Here is a 21940-nt window from a genome sequence, read left to right as displayed (position 1 = left end):
CCGCTCGAAAATAGTTAAGGTATTTGGAATTATAGGTACTAAAACTTTAAACGACACCGATGGCAATTCAAAAATATTTTGACATAACCAGAATACCATAATTACCTTTTAATGATCAATAGATACCTATTAGGTATAATCCATAATTCCTAATCACGTAAAAGAAACGACAATTACGCTGGAATTTCTGCTGACAATTAACCCTGCTGACACACACAATACAGGCCATACCATTGACATATTCTAGATATCACAGCTCGCACTAATACGGAACAAGCAATGTCGACAATCCAGATTGATAATTTCATCAGAACAACTTATTTGCATAAACGAAACCGGTCGTTCGACACGCAGATCGCGAGATAGATCTCAGACAATACGTGTGACAGACAATAGTTTTAAACTTTCACATTGTGACGTATCATAGTGGCATAGCAGTGCAATCGAATAATTACACGTTAGTCTCGCGTAGGTACAGGGCGTAGGCTGTGTGTGCCCATCTTAGAATTCCTGACTCAAGAATATGTGAGTAGGTATTGCCTGCACTTACGAGGTGTGGTAGGTATATACCTTATCTGATCTGCGCAATGAAAAGTTATTTGCATGTTATTCTAGTTCATCTGTATACAGGCAATAGCTGCATTTTTCTACCCTTCCTCGACGAGTAGGTACACAATGCTATATTTAAAAAAAAATGATAAAGCTCCCTACTCCGTTAATAAAATATCCAAAGAGAATGTCTATTAACTAATTCTAGCAAGTCTGTCATTTAGGTACCAAACGCAGATGAGTCTAGAGACGTTGCATAACCACGCATAACATCGACGGAGACGATTACCGAAAGGTCACAGCAAGCGCGGGAGTCGCACGAAACGGCGATAAAAATTAAACAAACAACGCTTTAAAATTCTCTAGTATTATTTTTATTATAAGATTCTGTAAAATTAAAACTCTGTAAGCATCGCAACATTGCACAAGATGTTTAAAAACAACATCGACTTATCTGTTCCCATTTGGTTTAAAAATTTGTACTTTTCATTTCTGGTTTGATCCATTGCTAGATATACGATACTCGACGAGCCAGTTCTCAGTTTGTTCAAGTCCACTTATTGATTAACATTCTATCTTTTATTTATCTATTAGAGATACCAACCATCTCAAAATACATACCTTCAACTCGCGCCGTGGAGTAAAAGTAACTAATAAAGTAGGCAGAGCGATAATTTGAAGACACCAAATTTTTTCGTGTGCTCGCATGCCTCATCTTTCAGCAAGTGTATTAGGTATATTTTAGACATTCCACGTCCACATAAAAGAGAAGTAGCTCTAACCTAATTCTGGCAGTTTTGATTTCACGAAATAAGTACCTATAATTTCTAAAATACACTACTTTATAGTAACTTACATACCTACTTGTGTGTGTTTTTAATAAAGCCTTCGATTGTGTAAAACATGACTCATGATGGCACGGAATAAGAAAAAAACAAGTGCGAATGATTGTCTTTCAACCAACTTCGCTTATGTAGGAGGCAAATATTGCTTAAAAGCTTAAATTGGCGGTGGGAGTGGAGCAAGATTGTATCTGACTGTTTTCTTAAAAGAGGTATGCCACAGGGTTGTGTGCTTGGCCCATTTTAAGGCATTTTTTTCTGTCCAGAGAACAGCACTACTCTAGTTAAGTATAAGGTTTGATATATTGCATTGTAACCCAACCCGACAAGGAATAGAACAACATTTGAGTAACTCTTATAATATTAAAGTCCTCTCGAATGTAAAAATATAAGGTAACAATATTCTAGCTATTAATTAATCTCTGACAGAAGCATAACTAACAACATCATCCCGCACCAGCCTTAAAGCTACTTCTTCTAATTGCTTATTCTTTATTATTAATTCACTGTTCTTTTTCTTCAGGTATCGTAACTTTTCCTTCAATAAAAATATACATTGCAGATTCTGTCCCAACTTCTCTTTATGAGTTTCATCTTGTCTTTGTTTCTTTGTTCGATGCGTATCTTTTATGTACCATATTCTTGTGTTCCCTTCTTTACCTTTCTGTGTCGTAGTAATTTTAAACATTGCTTTCTCGTTATATATGTTCGTGAACATTTGTAGTACGTCCATGTAGGTTTCTTTTGCAAGGGTTTCAATGTATTTTGGGAAGTGGGGCTGCACCATGTATTTGTCTATGTTGTATTTATGTACGTATTCGTGTTTGGTGTATATGTCACCAGATTTAGTTTGAGTAAGATCTGGGATAACTTGGCCTTCGCCATCAGCTTTACCGGCTTCTTGTGAGTTACTGCAATAAAAATAAAGTAGACTTCGTAAAATATGTTTCAGTTATTATTGGAGAAAAAAAAATCAAAATGTATGTATGTATTTTCAACTTACCCAGCCAACTCTTCCGCAGAAGTTTGAATTTCTTTATGCACACCTTCTTTAAGCCCAGCAATCAAATTATCATTCACAAGAAAACCCGTAACATTACCATCTTTCATATACACATCGAAAACCGGTAGCAATGAATGAGTAGTTCCAGAATTTTCTGCTGCCTGCACTGTAATATTTTGAGTACCATCATCATTTACTTCACCAGACACGTATTGTACATTTTCATTATTTTCTACAACTCCAGCAATATACTGTACTTGATTTTCTAATTCACCATCATGAACTTGACTTTCGTCTTCTACAGCTTGTTCCTGAGCTATTATTTGCATTTCAGTAAACTCCTCCATAGTTTGTTCGTCTTCTAAATACTCAGGCACTTCAGACTGACTTTCCTCTACCGCATCAGAAACAACTGTTTCATAAGCAATGTTATCAATATCATTTTCCTGGACTTCAGTCACTTGGCTGTCGTCAATACCTTCGCCGAACTCATTAGTAACGACTTCTTCATTGTTACTTTCGTCTGGGAAATATTCTATAGTATAACTATAATTTTCGTTATCACTTTGTACCAGTAATAGAGCGTCTTCTGGTAAATTCTCTATTGCTTCAATGTGCATAGTTTCTTCATTTTCAGTCCTGCTGATAAAACAATAAGAATAGAATTTACATTAAATTCATACGAGTTTGGTCATCAGATGCTTCGTGCATACGCAAGTGTTTTTATCATACGTTTTGACTGTTGCGCCACTAATGGCTATTTCAGACCAGAGATTATTTTTATATTTTCTTTATTTATGTCATGCATCAAGGCCTATAGAAAATATTACAATTTATCCATACTTTCTATAAACCTACCTGTTAGGTACACATTGATCTGCAATCCAGGTGCTTTCTTCTTCTTCAACAGACTCCTGCAAATGCTTTACACTCTCCATTGTTTCGTTACTGTCTGAATGTTCTTCTGTTTTAATTCTTTTCGATTTATCTTCATTTGTTTTTGATCCTGCAATTTAACAAAAAAATATATTATAAATCTGCACTAATAAAACTAAGGAGGAAAGACTTGATTGGTTTTTCTTTGACATGAATAGGTTCCCTAACTACTTGATCGATTTGAAAAATTCAGTCACAAATTATTCTTGAAAGCTACGTTTTCCCTGGTAAGCATAGGCTGTATTTTAACTGGGTTGCGGGAAGTAGTTCCCCTGAGACCCCGAGCGAAACCACAGTATACAATACATATAGAGAAGCACAATACAATGTTTTCTTTGTGAATGTTTTAAACATTAGTTCTGAGAAATATCTGATTGTGCTGTCACTTACGCCTTTTTAATGACGGAGTTCGCATAGCCTTTTCTGCGTTCTTTAACAGTAATTGATGCTTTTTCTTGCTTGTTCCCATTTCGTCCTCTCCATCTGAGATTATAATTCAAATATATATTAAAATTTGATTAATATAAAAACTACAAACGCTTATTTTATTCTTTCAGAATATGTTTTAATCTATTCTTCTAACAGAGTCTAACCACTTGTCTGAAGTGCACCATTAGGATAAAGGTATATAACAGTTTTACGAAATTAAATTGCATATTACTTACTATCTTCCTCTTCAATATACTCCTCATTATAGCCATACATTTCGTCAACAGCTGCAAAAATAATAATAATAAAATAATTGTTATTAAAAAAAATCATAATCAAATAATCCAAAATTGATCCATAAGTAATTAGTCTTACCTGCAATCTTTTGTTTCAACATATTCAACCTCTGTTCGGAAATATGTCTCTTTATATTTCTACTTTTCAGGTTCTTTTCCAAAGTATAGAAAAACGGGCGACTCATCGTGAAACCTGTCTCCATTTCGACGTACGATCTGATCTTCATTATGTCGACTTTCAGTTGAAGGAAATCTTTTATCTGAAGAACAAATAAATGTATGAAAATGATAAATAAGAATGAATGCAAGATTAAAGGCATTACTTCAGGCATTTGAGGGTCGAACAGTGTGGTTGCACCCAAAACAAATAATCTTAGGCCCAAGTTCACTGACAATATAAACATTTGTTTTTCTCCTAACAACTGTTTACTTTGAAAATTGAAGGTAAAAGTTGTTGGTGCACTTGGGCCTTAGATTATTTATGATAAAAACTTTACATTTCGTTAATGAATTTGGTGGTCAATTTTTTTTCGACATATACAGAAACAGGTCATAAAGAATCTTAAATATAAATTACCTCTTCCTTTACGTATGGTGGTAACCGACGACCATGCTGGAGCTTATAGAAATTGTCTAAAGACAATTCATGATCATGATGATTACATACATAGACTACAGTTAGTTCATCTTCATTGGGGAGGTGCCTTAATTTTATTTTGCAAGGACAATCAGTCTTCATGTTATTGCTGTTTCTAGAAATAAAGAAATGTAGTTAAACATGTTTCATGAATTTTTATGCAAAATTTGGATGCGATTTGGACTATGTAACTAAGTATTGGTAACAATTTATTTTTGATTATCTTTTTTCTTACAATTACTAGCATACAAGCGGTTATAGTTACCGGCACGAATCTTGAGCTCTGACCTACATCTTAGAAGTGATTTATTAGCAAAGAACTAATCCCGAGTGAGGGCTATGACGCGATCCACTGCGGGCCAATCACCGCTTTAGCCCCACCCCTGCGCCTCTTTTCATACCACAAAAGGGACCCAATAAATTACTTTTGCGCAGGTGAAGGTCAGGGCTCATGATTCGTGCAGATAACTATAAGATACTTATAATTTTTTGCAAGTTTTGATTTATTGAATTTCAACTGTGGATCCTTAGTGAAATACAAAATACCAGTACACAAACCTCTTTCTCAAACCCTTCTTCTTATACTTCTCCTTATTTCTTAAGTAAACACAATTGTACGTATAAGATTCCTGATCCGTGTTGGGCCTGCGTGAATCCGTACATCTATAGTAAAAGCACCATCTCTTAGCGTGCTCGTTCAAGTATTGAACAAAGTCATCGTGGGATTTGAACTTGTCACCCGGCTTCACTAGTTTATCATCTTCATGTAAAAATAAATCTTTGTGGTCCGTACAATATTCACTGTACGGCAGAAATACTACCGCTGAAAAGAGAAAATTGGGTTTATTTAATTTGTATAATAAACTCTGATCTAAAAATTCCATTGTAAGTAATAATTTTTTAAATTTAATTTTAAATTACCTTTCTTAGAATGAATTTTTGAAGAATCTTCATAACATCTAAAGCTACTGCTATTGGAGGACCCCGACATTTCTAAAAATCTGAAAACAAAATAAGTCCATATTAAAAAACTACACCAATTCAAACTCTTATGAGATTATAATTCTAACAAAATGTACAGCTAAGTGCTCAGTCGATTCTTTATGATTTTTTTACTCACACACTCGCACATTTTGTACAATGACAGACTAAACGCCTTAGAGGTTTCCTCACAGTCTACCTTTGGGTGGTGGAGAAATCACAGTTTAGGTGTTCATTTTAAAAATTATTCTATACCCTTGTTCTAGCAAAACCAAAACAACAAACATTGGACTAGAACGTTTTTAGAGATTAATACCTTCATAAACATTGTAAGAAAATACAACTTATAAACCTGACTTTGTGAAATAAATCTGCAATTTTTACAACCACATTCCAGAATGCGTCATTTAAGACTTAACTTTGCCTTCCATTGAATATTCCTACCCATTATATCTGGTACTTTACATGTATACTTACTTTATAATGATAATTACCTGGTGACAGGTTTCTCAAGGACAATAGTATTTTCAGCAGCTGAATAATTCCCTCCCTCAATAAAATCCACATTCATCGCGACAGCATCTGCAGGATCATCAAATAACAAGAAACTTAGTTAAAATGTTTATCATAACCCATTAACTAGAAATACTAAACATTGCATACTAATTTGGTACTTGAAACATCTAGCGTGCATAAGAAATTAAGATGGCCAAGGCCGCAAGATACGATTCCATTTAGAAAATACATTTCGTAAAAATACTATTTTGTAAACAATAAACAACTACTATAGCCGCCAATAACAAATAAATAAGAAACGATTGTGATCGAACTACTTGTGGAATTGGAAAGGTTACTTTTGCTCCCAAGATAAACTGCGTATGTCCACGCCCGACACCTACCCGAAAAAAGTCAATACCATTGACTGCTTTTCCTATAGTTGTATAATACAAAATACAAATGTAATTTAAATGCAAACTTAATCTAGTACACAATCACAGTGTTTTCTTTCACGCACTTTTGCTTTTCATCAATATTTTTTGACATCAGACATGAAAATGAAAGAGACGCGAATGATGACTTTGATTGGATTGACATGGGCTTGACAACACTTGACGTGCATGAGAATGCCAATAATTTGAATATTGAATACAAAAATATAAAAAAACTAGAAAACGGAGGTAGAGTTGGTATGCACGAGCTTTTTTTAGAATCTTATTGTGTGAATTATGATCTTGTGTGCTAACAGCTGCCATATGTAACATTATTTACGTAATATGTTTATTCATATATAGTCTGTTTTTTAATCTCGTAGACTAAATTGACACTTGCAAAATGTCAAACTTTCTAATAATTTTGCTAGCTCTGTGGTGCAGTGTTGTACTTACGATACCGGTTCGTTGAATCGTAACTTTTTACAATAAGTCATCCTGAAATAATGGGCTTATCCTTGATGATTACGCATGGCTTTGCGTGGTCAGATATCCCTGGCAGTTTGTAGCACGTCGTACAGCCATGTGTACGTACGTGAATTTTAAATATAAAACTTTGAATGAATATTAAATTCGTCTATTATAGATAAAAAGTTACGATTCAACGAACCGGTATCGTAAGTACAACACTGCACCACAGAGCTAGCAAAATTATTAGAAAGTTTGACATTTTGCAAGTGTCAATTTAGTCTACGAGATTAAAAAACAGACTATAGGTTAGGTGATGCCCACACGATGCGATAAAATCATTAGTAATGGCAAGACGTACTAGAACTACTTGCAAATGATAACAGCGAGATTTTTTACGCTCAGCTGTGAAAGCATGAAAATAAATTAGTGTATATTTGAAGAAAGCCTCAAATATATACCTAGTACATTTTGTTGCGTAACATGGCAATACAACACCTCAACATGTCTCGCAACATTTTTAATGAGATCATTTTATGTTAAAGTCTTTTTTATCGTCCCACTGCTGGGCCTGACTCCTCTCAAACGGAGAAGGAATATATGTACTTAAAGAAGAACAGACAAAAATGTGTGTTTTGTTAACGCTGTTTGTTGTGGAATTTTGCTGGGTAGGCACGCAATTCAGCCTATGTTAAAGCTTCAAAAAAATGTTCCTTTTGTGTTGGGGATATGAATTTTGAATCGCTAATAGCCGGATTAATAGAAACATTACACTATTTATACTGGTCAATCTGGCAAATTGTTTCATGATTTATTTTGAAGGTAAGCTAACATATTGAACCATAGTTGGAAGTTGCTATAACGCCCCATATTCATGGTAAACTATGTTAAGCAACATTGATGATGCATGAGCAATAAAGCTGTTGTTGGAAATTGATAGATACTATGCCCTGTATTATCAACTCCAACATGCAGTTGCTAGCATTGTGTTGATGTTTGTTAATAACAATTAATTTTTGGGTTTAATTTTATTGTATTTATGAGGTTTTCGACTAACCTTCGAACTCAATGTACGAACCATCGAACTCAGTCACCAGCTTGGGTAATTCAGGGCAACACCTAATCAAAAAGTCTATGAATGTCTATGAATTTTCCAAAGACCTCCGAAGATAAACGTCAAAATAACTGTCATCCAAAGTCAAAACAAGAAAAAAGAAAATAAACATGTGAACATCATGGCATTGTCGGCCACTTTCGTTGGGAGATAAATACTTAAGTCACAACATTTTGAAATCTCCAGTCCTAACCGTGAATCATGATAGTAGCTCTTCAGACTTTGGTTTTTTTCCGTGAATCGTTGCTGACTGCTTTAGACCGTATATTTCGGCCTTATTATAAGCACTTTACTTATGCCTTTACTGGAAGTGGGAATGGCGAGGAAGATGAGGATGGTGATGACCAGGTGTTCGCGGAGTTCGATGAGGAGAAGGGAGTTACATTTTTCCCGCCGATGTACGCACAGCGGTACGCCGCTGTAAGCGATTGTCTCATGGACGAACGGTGGTGTGGAAGGCTTGAGAAGGTATCACCGGGTTTTCTTTTACTGCTATTTAAAAGGTCTACTTCGCTGTTTTGTTCGCAGTAAAATTAAGATTAAATTATGGGGAATATAAAGCACCTTTTATGCTTGAAGAAGTTTCCCTGTCATTTATGTTTTACTAGAACTGGCTATGGTTCCTACATTTATACACTTTTTCAATTGGTTGTCTTAGGGCTTAAGTAAGATCTTGTCTACAGACAATAACAACCTTAGTTTTAGGGATTTTTCCTAAAATCGTAAGTTTGTTATGGGACCTTATATAGCCGAGCAAGTACTTCACATATTTTATAAAATAACAATAAAATAAAATATTTATTTACTAGCGAAAATTACAGATAGGTATATTTTAATTTGCTACTTTTGTTTATCTAAACTGGCAGTTACGTAGGTCCATAAAAAATCTGTTTCCAGGTAGTGGACTTTGGACACCATGACATGAGCTTCATCAAATACCTGAAGGAGGTGCCTGGCATTCGCTGCATTCTTGGAGTAGACATTGAGACTATTCCTCTTAGATGCTCCTCCGATCTGCTCGGAAGTGATGAGTATTCTCCGAAGAGGGAAAGTCCATTACAAGTTACCGTAAGATATTGTTTTAATATATTTTTTATTATTAAAGGGAAATTTTTGTCTGCTTTCTACAAGCCAATATAAGAAAATAGACATAGTACAGTTTAATTTTGATTAGATATGAAAGTCACCATCATCCCTTATCTCAATTTTGTCACTCGCAAATATGGATTGATAACTTAATTCCTCTTTTATACTTACACATTTTGCAACAATGAAACATTGTCAATGGATAAAAAAAAATACATGTTTCTAATTCCAGTTGTTCCAAGGAAACGCAGCAGATCCAGACTACAGGCTCATCGGCTGTGATGCAGTCATTGCCATTGAGATGATAGAACACATGCTTCCTCATGACCTCGATAGACTCGTCCACACAGTATTTGGTTTCATAAAACCCTGGATTGTTGTGTTCACTACACCCAATGCTGATTTCAATGTCCTGTTCAAAGCATTGGAGAAGAACGGACTAAGACGTTGGGATCATCTGTTTGAGTGGACTAGGGAACAGTTTCATGATTGGTAATATTTTATTAGTAGTTTAAATAACAGGCAAATACAATCATTGATTGTCTTGAACTCAAAAGGCAATTGTATTCAAGAGATCCCTTGTAACTTTGTTGCTGCAATATTATGAATGCTAGTTGTACACACAGAGGGTACAATATGGTAATTAAGAACAAAGTATTGTATTATGAAGGCAATTTTTTACAATGTCACATACAACTGCCTACAGTGATCAGTTAAGGCCCTATATTCATAGTAACCTTTTCTTTAGAAACAAAGTTGCACCTGTATGTTGCAGAGTTGATAAAGACTGTTAGCATGTTCTCTTTGAATGCAACATTCATCAACAATGTTGATCAACTGTTGCTATACAAAGGTTGTATTTGTATCCACAGGTGCAGCAACATAGTAGTGAGGTATCCTAACTACACGGTGACGTGCCAGGGTGTGGGTCCCGGCCCACCTGGGACTAAGCACTATGGCTGCTGCAGCCAGTTGTCGCTGTTCATATCCAAGAATTACCTTAAGCAGGCTGATTTACACCTTAACAGCTTGGCTTTAGTTACTAGTGAGTATATTTTAAATAAAAACCTAAACCTAGATAGTCTTATAAATATTAGCTTATGATAGGATGGCATGCCTGATGTAATAACAATCAAAATATGGAAATGTATGGCATTGGTTGCAAATGTTTAGACTTTTTATTTGCATGTGGTAAGTAAGCATAAGCTCACTCTGGATGCTGGTGACACTAATCGGGGCTAGTCAAGTAATCAACAATATTTATTTATTTAGTTTTAAAGAAAGCTTACAGACTAATTACACCAATTATTTAACAAAGTATATAAAATAATTGCTAATGACAAGCTTCCACATGTTAACATAATTATATTAAGTTCATATTTTTAACAAACGTGTTTCACTTGCTTCACTTTTACACTTAATTCAAGTAGGAATAGGAGAGGATATCATTATAGCTTTTAAGTTGTTGTAACATAAACAAATCAATTTTTGTTTACAGCTCCTACACCAAGTCCAAACAACTTCAGTGAAGTGTTTGGCGGCTGGGAAAGCTCGGAATCGACACGACATGATGTTGACTGTGGAACGGATCCAATGCCACAGAATGAGTAAGTGCTCTTTTACAATACACAGGCCCCTTCCCAAGTCTCAATTAAGTCCTTGTAGAACAAATTCCGATGCCATTCTCTTTAAATATTTTGGATTAATTGGAAGTAAGTTTCTAATGAATTCAAAATAAATACACTGAATTAAAGACATGTGTGTGACAGGTAGACATAAAGTGACTTTTAAAAAAGTTCCAGTGCCCAATCCCTGACCGAGATCATATACCCTGAAAAGCGATCCCACTTGACGTTAGTAATATCGTCTACTCTATCCAACTCTATGCCGTATTCCGAGCCTACATACTCTGTGGAGTCCTACACTTACCGTGATCAGACTCTGCAATGCAACCTCGATACAGAGATGGGGAAGAGTTTCATGATGTTCGATCATGAAAATTACTATGATGTGTTGGTGCCAAGGAGACGAGTCAGTCATAAGGTGTATGATATCGAAGACGTTTGTAGCAGGTTCTGACTGATTTTGTTGCTGTATGTCATCTTGGGTAGTGTAACTTTAGGTTTTGTGTAGATTTTTTAAACTGATTGTGGAGACTATGGTCTTTGAGTTCATCTGTATATTGTGTGTTGTTTATCGTCAATGCGATTATATTATCATCTGTTCATCATATACCTACATAAAATTAAAGTAGGTACGCAGTAAAATAGGTTTTCTCAGTTCACAGAATTCATGAACATCCTCAATAATCGTATTTCTTAGCTATAAGTTTCTATAATTTTTGGTACGCCCGCCCTTTGCCACTTCTATGCGTCTTGTTGGGAACAAGAAATGGTGAAATATCTCCCCATCCAATCCTGTTTTTTTTTTTTTATAATTAACACCAAGACCTATGTTCCAGGTTAAACTGCTCAACGATGCATATCAAAAAATTCTCAAAAACTACACAAAACTTGATGGCCAAGAACAGGTTCGACTCTTTGGTCCACACCCGGGAAGTGGTGAATGAGATCCGTCACCTCACCAAGGCTTTGAACTTCAATAAGTTCAGCCAAGCCGAGGACGGGTCTAATCTATGGTGTAACATCAATTGGGGAGATAATGCACCATATTGGAATGAGTATTACAAGACTGTTAGAGAGTATATCTATCCTTTTGAGGTAATTATTCTAGTCTATTTTTTTTATTAAGTCTGAAAGTGGCACTTTAACATTGATATATGTTTTTTTTTGCGAAGGGGAAATCCTTTTGGGGGGTATACTTTGAAGATGCTTAAATAGTTTTTTTACTATTTAAAATGAACGAGTTTCTCTTTTTTCGTGTTCTTGGCCCCTAAAGTAGGAGAGGTTCTAAACCCTGTTAAATTCTGTGGACTCTCTTACACATTTGGACCAAACAGATTTTTACCTATACGTTTGAATTTAGTTATATTCTTGAACAATGACTTGCAAATTCTATTAAAACTACTTTTACAAATAAAAAGGTCGACTACATAACAGCTAAACCTCTTTACAGACAAAATCCGAAGAGGTCCGCATCCTGGACTTGATATCGGAAGAGATCAACCGTATGATCGACACGCAGTATGACGAGGAGTTCTCAGTAGACGTCAACCGGCTCGAGATACCGATGTCGCATCTCATGAACGTTGTGCAGCACATCACTGATGATGTCGATAAGGTTCGGTGAGTATCGATATACTTAGCATTGAAATATACTAAGAAATGTTTATAACTTGGAATTTAATTTAGTGATTACTGAAAAGATAAAGATAGATAAAAATGTGAAAGTTCGTGCTGTTTTCGCAATAGCTTTCCTAATTTGTCTTCTCCAATTCGCTCTATCTGTGACATTGTTTATATACCTACTTTAGAACAAAATACATGCTAGTTTTTATCGTGGTGCCGTGGTGGTAAGTATGTATAACATTTAGGTGATAATAGAGGGCGCTAGGCAGCGTTACAAATGTACCTACGCCATTCTGTAAATTTTTCCCAATTGGACATTGAACCTTATACTTTAGAGATAAAGTTGAAAATCTATTAACTGGACAGATTGTAGTAGCTTGATGTACTTAACTTTTGTTCCAGGGACCTCCTCGAGTGGAACGGCTACGAGATAGTGAACGACGTGGTGATACACTCCCGCCTGGTCGTCGACACTACCTCCGTCGTCACACACGACGAGGACTGGCAGGACAACGATACCGCCTTCTCTGATGTAAATGAACCTGATTGAACTTTGTACTGTAGTCTTGTAACTATCATTGGTTCTTAGCAACTGAACCTAACACTCAGAGACATTTAATAGTTACTTAAGTCAGTGAAGGATGTCACTAAGGAGTGACTAAGTAATCATTAAATGTTTCTGAGTGCGGGGGTGATTGTAATGATTGATGAAACTGACCCTAGTCTTATTTTGTAAGTTGTTGGCATTTCATTGGTTCTTAGTAAGTGGGTGTACCTATAGCGATGAACCTGATTGGTCGATGTCCGGTAGTCTTGTATCTTTGCCAGCCTTTGATTCGTTCTTAGCACATTTTGTTTACATTGTTTTGTTCTCCATGGTTCTTAGCAACTGTGTGTTCTTACCAACTGTGTGTTCTTACATTGATGAACCTGATTAGAGTATGTAACTATATAAGACTACCAGTTCTCGTGGTCACTACGTTCGTGGTTATGACGAGGACTGGCAGGCCAACGATACCGCAACGATTTCTCTGATGTAAATGAACCTGATTGAACTATGTCATCTGCCATCTTAGTCTCATATTGTATGTTGACCTTTCATTGGTTCTACAGACCCACATTGTAGTACCATGAGACTGTCTGCCACATGACGGTCTGTCAACTGCATAAGTATTGTTTTGATGTATGTACTTTCATATATTCAATTTATACTGGAATTTTATTCCATTGCAGCCTTTACTTTTCCTTTAATGTGATTCCAATTGTTTTCTTCTTATAAACCCACCTTTAATTTTTTTTGAAGAGTTGATGTCATTTATCGTTGTAAGTCCAATTAGTTTATCAAATTAATATATGGTTTAGAGCTTATAACTGTTAAAATGATGATTTTGCGTTTACCTATGAATGATTAGTTTTAGTTACGGTAACATCTTAATTCTTAAGAATACACTTGATATTTAGTTTAGGTCTTACTTAATTACTTTAGGTTGTAAACATACCTTATATATTAAACTTTTATATTCATTCCAGCTTTTTATTAATCTCACATCCCAAAAAACGTGCGTGTAGGTAAAAACTTCTGTATTTATCCGAATATTTGCGTTAGGGTCAATCCCCACTGAAAGAGCAGCGGCCGGCAGCGGCCGTAAATGCAAGTGATTGAGCGCGAGCGCGGCGCCGCGCCGCGCCGCGCTCTTACATTTTCCGTGCTCTTACGGCCGCTGCCGGCCGCTGCTCTTTCAGTGGGAATTGACCCTTAGGGTCAACTTTCTGTTTATTTTTGCGATGTCTTATCATAATTTTATTTTACACTGGTGCATTATTTTGTATGTATAAGCTTGTATTTTCCATTCACAGTGGGATAACACAGAAGTTCATTCCACGTCAATGTCGGAAGGCAGCACAGTCGTACCGGATATTCCTGGTTTGAATTGTATTTTGTATTTCAATGTTAATTGCAATTCGACCGTTCCCTGTATTCTATCTATAGATAAGAATTTGATATTACTTGTATGGCGCAAAATTATGTCTCTAGTAAGCAAAATAACAGATATATAGAATAATGTATTTCGTAATTTCAGAATCATTCGTAAGTATATTTATTTTATTATCGATAATTTCATTGGTCATTTTCACGTGAAAAATCAGTCTCACGAATTTCTACATTTGGCAAAACGTAGAGAAGTCTACTTTGTTACATTATAGTTTATCATCACATTTGTTTGCCAAGTTATGTAGTGTTAAAGTAATTTATGTAATATCGCCATTGACCCTAAGCACCTTCGCTACCCAAAGGTCGCTGTCTCCGCCGCGCTCTCGACCAAAAAGTTCGTCACTTGCGCACAATGATATCAGGCGATGAAGACATTACCACAGAGTTGGACAGAGTTGTGTGCCGACTCATGAGATTGGCCTTACAGTCGAGTAGGGGGCGTCAGTCTGCCCCCCCTACTCGGTGGATGCAGTGCAAACTATTGGATTTGCTTACCCTTACTGAGAAGGCCATTGGACGACGGAAGAAGAGTATTATTGAGAGCAACCCTGTGAAGGCTATTAAGTTTGGTATGTGCTAGCCTTGGTAGTTAATCCTGCAGAGTAGACAGAAGTGTATATGTTATGTCTTGTGCTTTGTTTTCAGATAGCAAATCCCAAAGCATTCAGCTTGAGCAAGACAGTAGAGTGTGAGTCTTGATTGTAACTAATATATTGTGTTTTTTTTTAGTGCAATTGTTAGATAATGAAGTAATGAGCTTTAGTAGGTATCACACAAGCATATTTTTCTAATTCCAGAAACGAAATTGTTGGAAAATATCTTCATCTTATTCAGCCAATAGGTGAGTAATAAGAATTTGTTATACGTATAAGCTGTCTGTGCTTTTATTGTATAGGTAATTTGATAATTGAAGTAGTATTAAAATTATTGAGTGATGATTATTTTGCCAGAGAAAACGACGAACACTGAAGAGACTAACGGTCCACTGACAGATGTGGACATGGAAGACGAATTCTTGAGTACAACCAGTAATGAATTTTTGAAAGGCACGTACAAACAAATAAAATTTCGACTCTGAAAATGTTACTTGGTTATTCATTTTAGTAAAATTTTCTAGATTACGAATTAGTGGAAAGAATTTCACCGAGCTTAGTAATTCCTCAACCTGTACTGAGTACAGAGGATTTCCAAAATGCAGAGCCGCCAGTAGACGAAAACCCATTGGAAAGGACAAAAGCATGGCTAAATGAGGAGGTCGAAGAGGTTCCATACCCCAAACACGAAGTGAATTACGAGCACATTAGCTCTGGAGATACGGACCATAGCGTGGCCAATGCTAGACACAACCACAAGAAATCTGGCAAGAAACACAAAAAGAACATCAACAAAGATAGCAAAGAATCCGATATATTCAAGAAAACTCTAAGCAAAACTTCGAATAAGCTTAAAATTAAAGGTGATGATAAAAAGAAGAAAAATTCTAACACTCGAGTTACGAAAAAACTGCCGAAGAAGAAACCTAGTTTTAACAGTCTGGCTAAAAATACTGGCATTAAATATTCATCAGCAGACTGCGATAACTATGTTGGTTCGAAAATGAATAAGGAACAAAACTCCTTCAATGTGACGGCATCTAAACCGGTAACCATTGCCGACTTTAAAAGCTAGCTTTACACTTTCCTTTATACACCCTTTTTACCATACGTGATTGATTATGTTTGTAATTTTAGATTCCCAAAAGTTTAATAGAACTCTGTCATCCAGAGTTAAAAGCGGAGAAATGTATTGAGCCGTCACAAGTAACAAGTCCTGAGTCAGACAATGTTATAGTATCTACCATACCCAGTTGCAATATATCTGCCACTGAGGAGAGTTTCCTCGTCGACATCGTCATGCAAGACTTTGAGGAAACTATAGCTCTGCGTAGAACTATAGGAACCGACGCAGAAGACACCCCAGAAAATATCATATATAGTAAACTTGATACTCTGAGTAACGAACTTGACGTAAACTTATTTACGAAACATCAAGTAAGCACGGAAAATGTGCAGTCGCAAACAATTTTTCTTAACGGTACCTACAATTTATATTAAATAACTTTGTACTTGCCTTTGTATTCCAGACAGTTCTAAAGTGTAATAAAATTTATTGTTTAGATATTAATGAACCCAGTACATCAAAAGGAATTCGTCACAATATGAGCACTGATGTACAATGCGGTCCCGATACTCTTGTTGCTTATCCAATGCTGTCTGCCTCTACATCTTTAGTTAAGATGCCTCAGGTATTTTCAACAGGCATTAAAATACATGATGTAAGCGCTGAAACAAAAGTACAAGGAACTGATTTTGGTACTTCCACACAAGATAACAATAACGTTACAACTTTAACACCCAGATTAAGATCTGTTGGGATCAAGATAAAAGATTCTGACGTCAATATTTGCAGTCAAACAGAATGTTCTACGATGACTGCTACAGAGCCCGCGCCCCCAGTATCCCGAACTGCTACCCCAACACCAGAGAATAGTTGCAGCTCAGCTGTGAACAGTTTTGTGTCATCTCCTGAAACGAAACTATTAAAGCCGATATCGAGTACTTTGAAAATGGAAGATTCTGGGTCAGAATTGTACATGCCAAGTCTCGCCAGCTCGTCAAAAACGCTTTCACATTTCGTGACTACATCTAAAAACGATGTTTTATTGGAAACTTCTACCAGCAAGAAACTCGTGACTGATAAAATGAATACTGCTCCGAGTAAATCTGCTAAATGTGTTCGGCCCAAACTGTGCTGCGGAGGCGTTCATGTTCATAGTTTTAGAGATAAACAAGTATCAGAGGATATTGTCTATCAAGGAGAGTGGCAGCGACATAGGCCTAAGGCTTTTACACGAAAGAAGAGTTATAATTTTGCGTCGGTAAGGAAAGCCAATGAAGCAGCTATCAGAAAAGTTATAGTGAATTCAAAGGAGAAAAGAGTTTCATCCAAAGAAAAGATTTTCAAAAAAAGACAAGAAAAACAAATTGACTCAGACTCTACAGAAACGCAAACTACTAAGCCTTATAAAGTAAAACTAGAGAAAAATGTGGAGCAAATGAAGAAACCACATTCTTATAATGCGATCAACATTGAAAACAATGCTATGCGTATACCTAGGCCAATTAAAACAGTCACTAAGGTAATTAACGACCACAATATTTATGTAAGCAGTGTTATAATTCCTGATCAACTGTTTTGAAATGTTACAGGTCTCATCAAAAATCGTAATGAGGTAATATGTCTCCTTATTAGTGTGTCTTTTTAAAGTAACAAACAATGTAAAAATTACTTTTTTTTTTAGTTCGAAAAATGTAAAATCAACATATACGGTAAAAAAACCGGTAATAATACCTAACATTACAACAAAAAAGGATCACGATAAACCTCAAAAACTAAAGAAAAGTTATATACCTCTTTATTTAAAGAAGAATTCACAGATAGAAAAAGACAAACTCAATAAAAGCTTAGATTCCGCTTCAGAAGCTGTTAAAGCTGGTATAAAAAATATTCCTAGTAAAATTGCTCCTCTAGTAAGATCCAAAACAGAAGAGATTAGAAAGGATTTACTAAAATTTAGCGATGAAGTGCGCGAGAATATAAGTTACGTGGTTTTTCGTAATGATTTAGAAAATAAGATCGGGACACCAAATGAAAATAAAATTGGAACTCCTAGTGAACAGCCCAGCCATACTAAAAGTACATCTAAGCCGATAGACATTCCTAGACGTTCACGTAGTCCTCAGTCTTTAAACAGTTCTACTTGCTCTTCTCCAAACAGTATTGCTACTGTCAGGGCAGCCTCCACGCGATCTAAAAACCTGTCTAATAGGAGGCACTCTGCATCATCATCTTTTAAAAGCAATATGACTAATAGTGAGTCAGACAACCCCACACCTACCAAGACTAAGAAAATTATCAAAAGATGTAAAACTGTGAAAAAGTCTGAAAACAAAGATGTAGACAATAAAGAAAATATTCCAGAGACAACAAAAAACTTTATTAGTAGAGTTAAAGACAAATTATGTAAGTCACCGTTCTTAGGTAGGCACAAAAGTGCCTATATAGCAGAAATTAAAACTGAATGTTCGTCACCACAAAGCGCTTTCTCCCGAAAGTCACAACTACCCAACAAATCTAATGTCAAGATTTCTGTCCGGAAAGACGGAGAGGAGAGGCGAAGAACAAGTAGTCCAACAGTCTCGAAGAAGAAGTCGTTGAAATCTAACACGTCTTTAGCTCATGAATATCTTAACCAAAGCTTAGCACAATCCTACGATAGCTTGGATTCTACTAATTTGGTTCTAGTACTGGAACCTCAGCAAAACAGTGAAGATCTTGTTGGAACACAACACGTCTCTCAAATATTATCCACTGAGTGCACTATGACAAGCGATAAAATTGTTAAGGCTGAGTGGGCAAAAAGTTCGAGTTTACACAGCCATGCTAGCAGTGTTATTAATTCCATGAGGCAGATACTAGAAGACACGGTAGATCTCGTTGTCAGTCCGCGTGAAAGTGACACGCGACGTATAGATTCCAAAACAGTGATTTTAAGTAGAAATGATATTCATAGAGCTCATCTGGAGCAAATTGCAATACTAGAAGGTAAAGCAGCAGGGAAAACTGTCGAAACTTTAAACAGAAGTTTTCTGGAGAACGACATAGAAAATGCTTTGAATCGTACCTTCGATAATATCCTTGGCGACGAGTCCATGATCAGTTTAAAAGACACTAGGAGGACAGTTACAGATTTGGATTTACTTTCATTCAAATCTGTCACATCCGTGTCAAAGTTTTCAGAATACTATTTGGCTGATAACGAATTCAATACATCTCCATCGGTAGAGGAATTGCAACCGCAAAACTCTACTTCTGTACGGGATATTTTTGAACGGAAGGAACAGCATTTGACTCAGGTATGATGTGGTAATATTTCTTAGTTTTTAGTAGTATTGCAGTATATAAAATGCCGTGCTGATTTTCAGACTATTGCTGGTGCACTTGCAGTGCAAGCATTCAGTGGGTTTTCGCTTGACGTTGAGCCTGTGGCTGGCGATCAACCAGACCCAGTAGCTCTGATCGACTCTGAGACCGGTAGTCTTTGTCTGGATATAAATAGACAAGCCGTAAGTATTTTCAACGCATCCCGTCCTGCAAGTGAAATAATAAGCATGCCTGCATGCCATTTTATTATATCCGTTTCAGACATCAGAAGAATTATTTATATCTGGTAGATCATCTGACAGTTATGAGTCCTGTCTTATAGATGATGATGCCGTTGTACCTAATTGGTTATTTCAACTTATCAGTCAGCAACAGTCGGTATGTATTTCTATCAAATGCGTTTAAGCTTTTTTACCTCCATCCCTTATACCCTTTAAATTGTATGCTGAATGGAGTGCCTAGAACGTTCTCGTTTTTTTTTCAGGTACTCCATAAAGCATAACGAAATCTATAGCGTCTTGGCGACATCAGTTTCGGTCCTATCACATTTTATACTTGCTGTTACTATGTAGTATTTACTTTGCGTTAGAGCACTGTACACTACATTTTTTAGCTTTAATTAGGTGGAGGAAGATTCGCCGATCCTTGGGCCTGGAGCCGCACCGCCCGATGAGCCGATATATGATGCGAATGGGAACATCATAGAGCCATCCATTATCGGTGTCGGCGCCGGCGCAGGAGACGGCCGAGGCATACACAGTGACCACTCTCAGGATAGTTCGGGAAGAGGCACTTCGCTAAGTTCCAGTGACACCTCATCGGGACCGCAGAGTGAGGTCAGCGTAAGTAGCACGTTTGCTGTAAGTATTTTATAAGTTTAGTTATGTAGTAACCTACCTTACATATTTTTACGGTCCAATTTTGTTACTCAATTTAAATTCAACGATTATTATTATATTCTCATTTAATTTAATATTATAGGTATTATATCAAGTCAACATACAAAATTTCAGCCGGACAGACCTATTTAATTTCGAGGGCGCTTTCGTTCGCTGCGCTGTCATACATATATTCAATTCCTTTCAAACAAAAATCTATTCATCGTTATAGGAGCTATGAAGCTAAACACACGTATTTGTATACGACAAATACATCCCGTAATTTTCGTAGGAGGTTAATCGGTTAGGTACCAAGTGTTAAGATTTTCACGTAAGTATAACATTTTCTGGGCAGGCTATATTGATCGATCCTTCGGCGTTCACGGCCCAGTTCGAGCTGCTTGGGGATCCTATGGCCAGTTCTGCGATTGTGCAAGACGAAGCTCACCACTCTGCTCACTCGCATACCCATTACAGAATTGATGGTAAAGTATATTTTTGTAAATATACGATACTCGCATTATAATAACTGTAGATTTAGGATCCCACTACCGTTTGGTAGATTGCAGATGCGTGATAACTATAATCCTAAAAACGAATGCTACAGGCCTGTATTGCCCCCTTATGTATAAAATGCAAGTAGCAGTAAAACCTGCGATATTTTGCAAACACTTTTTAACGTTCTATGGTCTGTATTAAAAACCCATAAATAGTGATTTTAGACTTGAGGACAGCAGCACAATATTTACTCACACATTAAAAGGTCACATAACTGATGTATTTAATTTTTGACTTCACTAAAATCACATGATTGCCGATGTATCTTCTATGCTATATTCAAGCTACTAACACTTTGTTTGGGAGCGTAGTATTTTCTTCATTATGGCAAAACAAATACGTTGCGCGTATTGGACTGGAAGCCGATCCCATCATAGTGGGGAAAAGGTCTCGGAGGATGGAAATACATTGCGTTCTATTTTTTCCCACTGTCGTCGATATATATTATATGAATATTTCTCTTTCAGAAGACACCGGGACGTTGATCCCCACACGCGAAGTCCGGACAAGAACAAGGAACGGCGCTAGTGATGTAGACGCAGACGTGAGCTCCATCGATACGGACGTCCCGGATTCCTCTGATAACTGAACTCCTTACACTGTATGACATCGCTACGTAGAACAACCCTAGTTCAGATAAGAAATAATCTGGATCGGGTTTTGGGCAAGATGGTTTGGACTGGGTCAGAGAAAGTTAGCCTTATTTATTCGAAGTTCGAAGCCTGTTAGAAAGTCACCTCAACAAAATTCTCTATTTTATTCTATTTCTTCGATGACCATGTTTCGGATCATTTTGCACAGTTAGCACGTGCGAAATATCGTACAGTGTGTAGGGAATTAACTTGAAAGTTAGTGGTACTGGTTCATTTTGAGGCAACGGCCGAAATTTTACGTCATCTCGGAAATTATAGTTGAAATTGCCGCCTCGGCGCGTTGTAGATATTGGTGCTCTAATAAATTATTTGTAAACTCTATACTAGGTTTTTGATTTATTTGGTTTTTTTAACAAC

General features: G+C 36.5%; 2 protein-coding genes across 7 annotated transcripts; one reads left to right on the top strand and one right to left on the bottom strand.

Annotated features, from left to right (window-relative positions):
* Window positions 1-900: 900 nt before the first annotated feature.
* LOC110379167 (uncharacterized) lies at window positions 901-6852 on the bottom strand. 6 transcript variants are annotated; one of them, XM_021338697.3, is made up of 11 exons: window positions 6689-6852; window positions 6168-6255; window positions 5614-5693; window positions 5251-5515; window positions 4633-4807; window positions 4135-4315; window positions 3996-4046; window positions 3721-3813; window positions 3253-3400; window positions 2395-3033; window positions 901-2302 (listed from the first exon to the last, which is right to left on the bottom strand). In XM_021338697.3, exons 1-11 carry the CDS (start codon window positions 6699-6701, stop codon window positions 1807-1809), a joined length of 2229 nt encoding a protein of 742 aa, XP_021194372.3. In that variant the 5' UTR covers window positions 6702-6852; the 3' UTR covers window positions 901-1806. The 6 variants fall into 6 exon arrangements, with proteins under 6 accessions (XP_021194372.3, XP_021194373.3, XP_021194371.3 ...); XM_021338698.3 differs by having other exon boundaries at window positions 2395-3036; window positions 4633-4801; window positions 6689-6846; XM_021338696.3 differs by having other exon boundaries at window positions 2395-3036; window positions 6689-6842.
* A 1360-nt stretch (window positions 6853-8212) lies between these two features.
* On the top strand, window positions 8213-21904 carry LOC110379170 (uncharacterized). The gene is made up of 24 exons (XM_064034999.1): window positions 8213-8652; window positions 9082-9252; window positions 9503-9762; window positions 10143-10315; window positions 10769-10877; window positions 11067-11342; window positions 11732-11990; window positions 12346-12515; window positions 12921-13050; window positions 14376-14442; window positions 14814-15080; window positions 15157-15199; window positions 15309-15352; window positions 15462-15557; window positions 15629-16152; window positions 16242-16584; window positions 16668-17689; window positions 17760-17782; window positions 17852-19466; window positions 19536-19676; window positions 19756-19872; window positions 20118-20330; window positions 20728-20857; window positions 21398-21904. The coding sequence occupies exons 1-24, from the start codon at window positions 8386-8388 to the stop codon at window positions 21517-21519; spliced, it is 6582 nt and encodes a 2193-aa protein (XP_063891069.1). The 5' UTR covers window positions 8213-8385; the 3' UTR covers window positions 21520-21904.
* The last annotated feature ends 36 nt before the right edge of the window (window positions 21905-21940 follow it).

The sequence above is a fragment of the Helicoverpa armigera genome, chromosome 5, assembly GCF_030705265.1.
Source record: "Helicoverpa armigera isolate CAAS_96S chromosome 5, ASM3070526v1, whole genome shotgun sequence".
Classification (NCBI taxonomy): domain Eukaryota; kingdom Metazoa; phylum Arthropoda; class Insecta; order Lepidoptera; family Noctuidae; genus Helicoverpa; species Helicoverpa armigera.
Note: the sequence above shows the minus strand (reverse complement) of the source record. Positions and strands in the feature narration are given on the sequence as shown.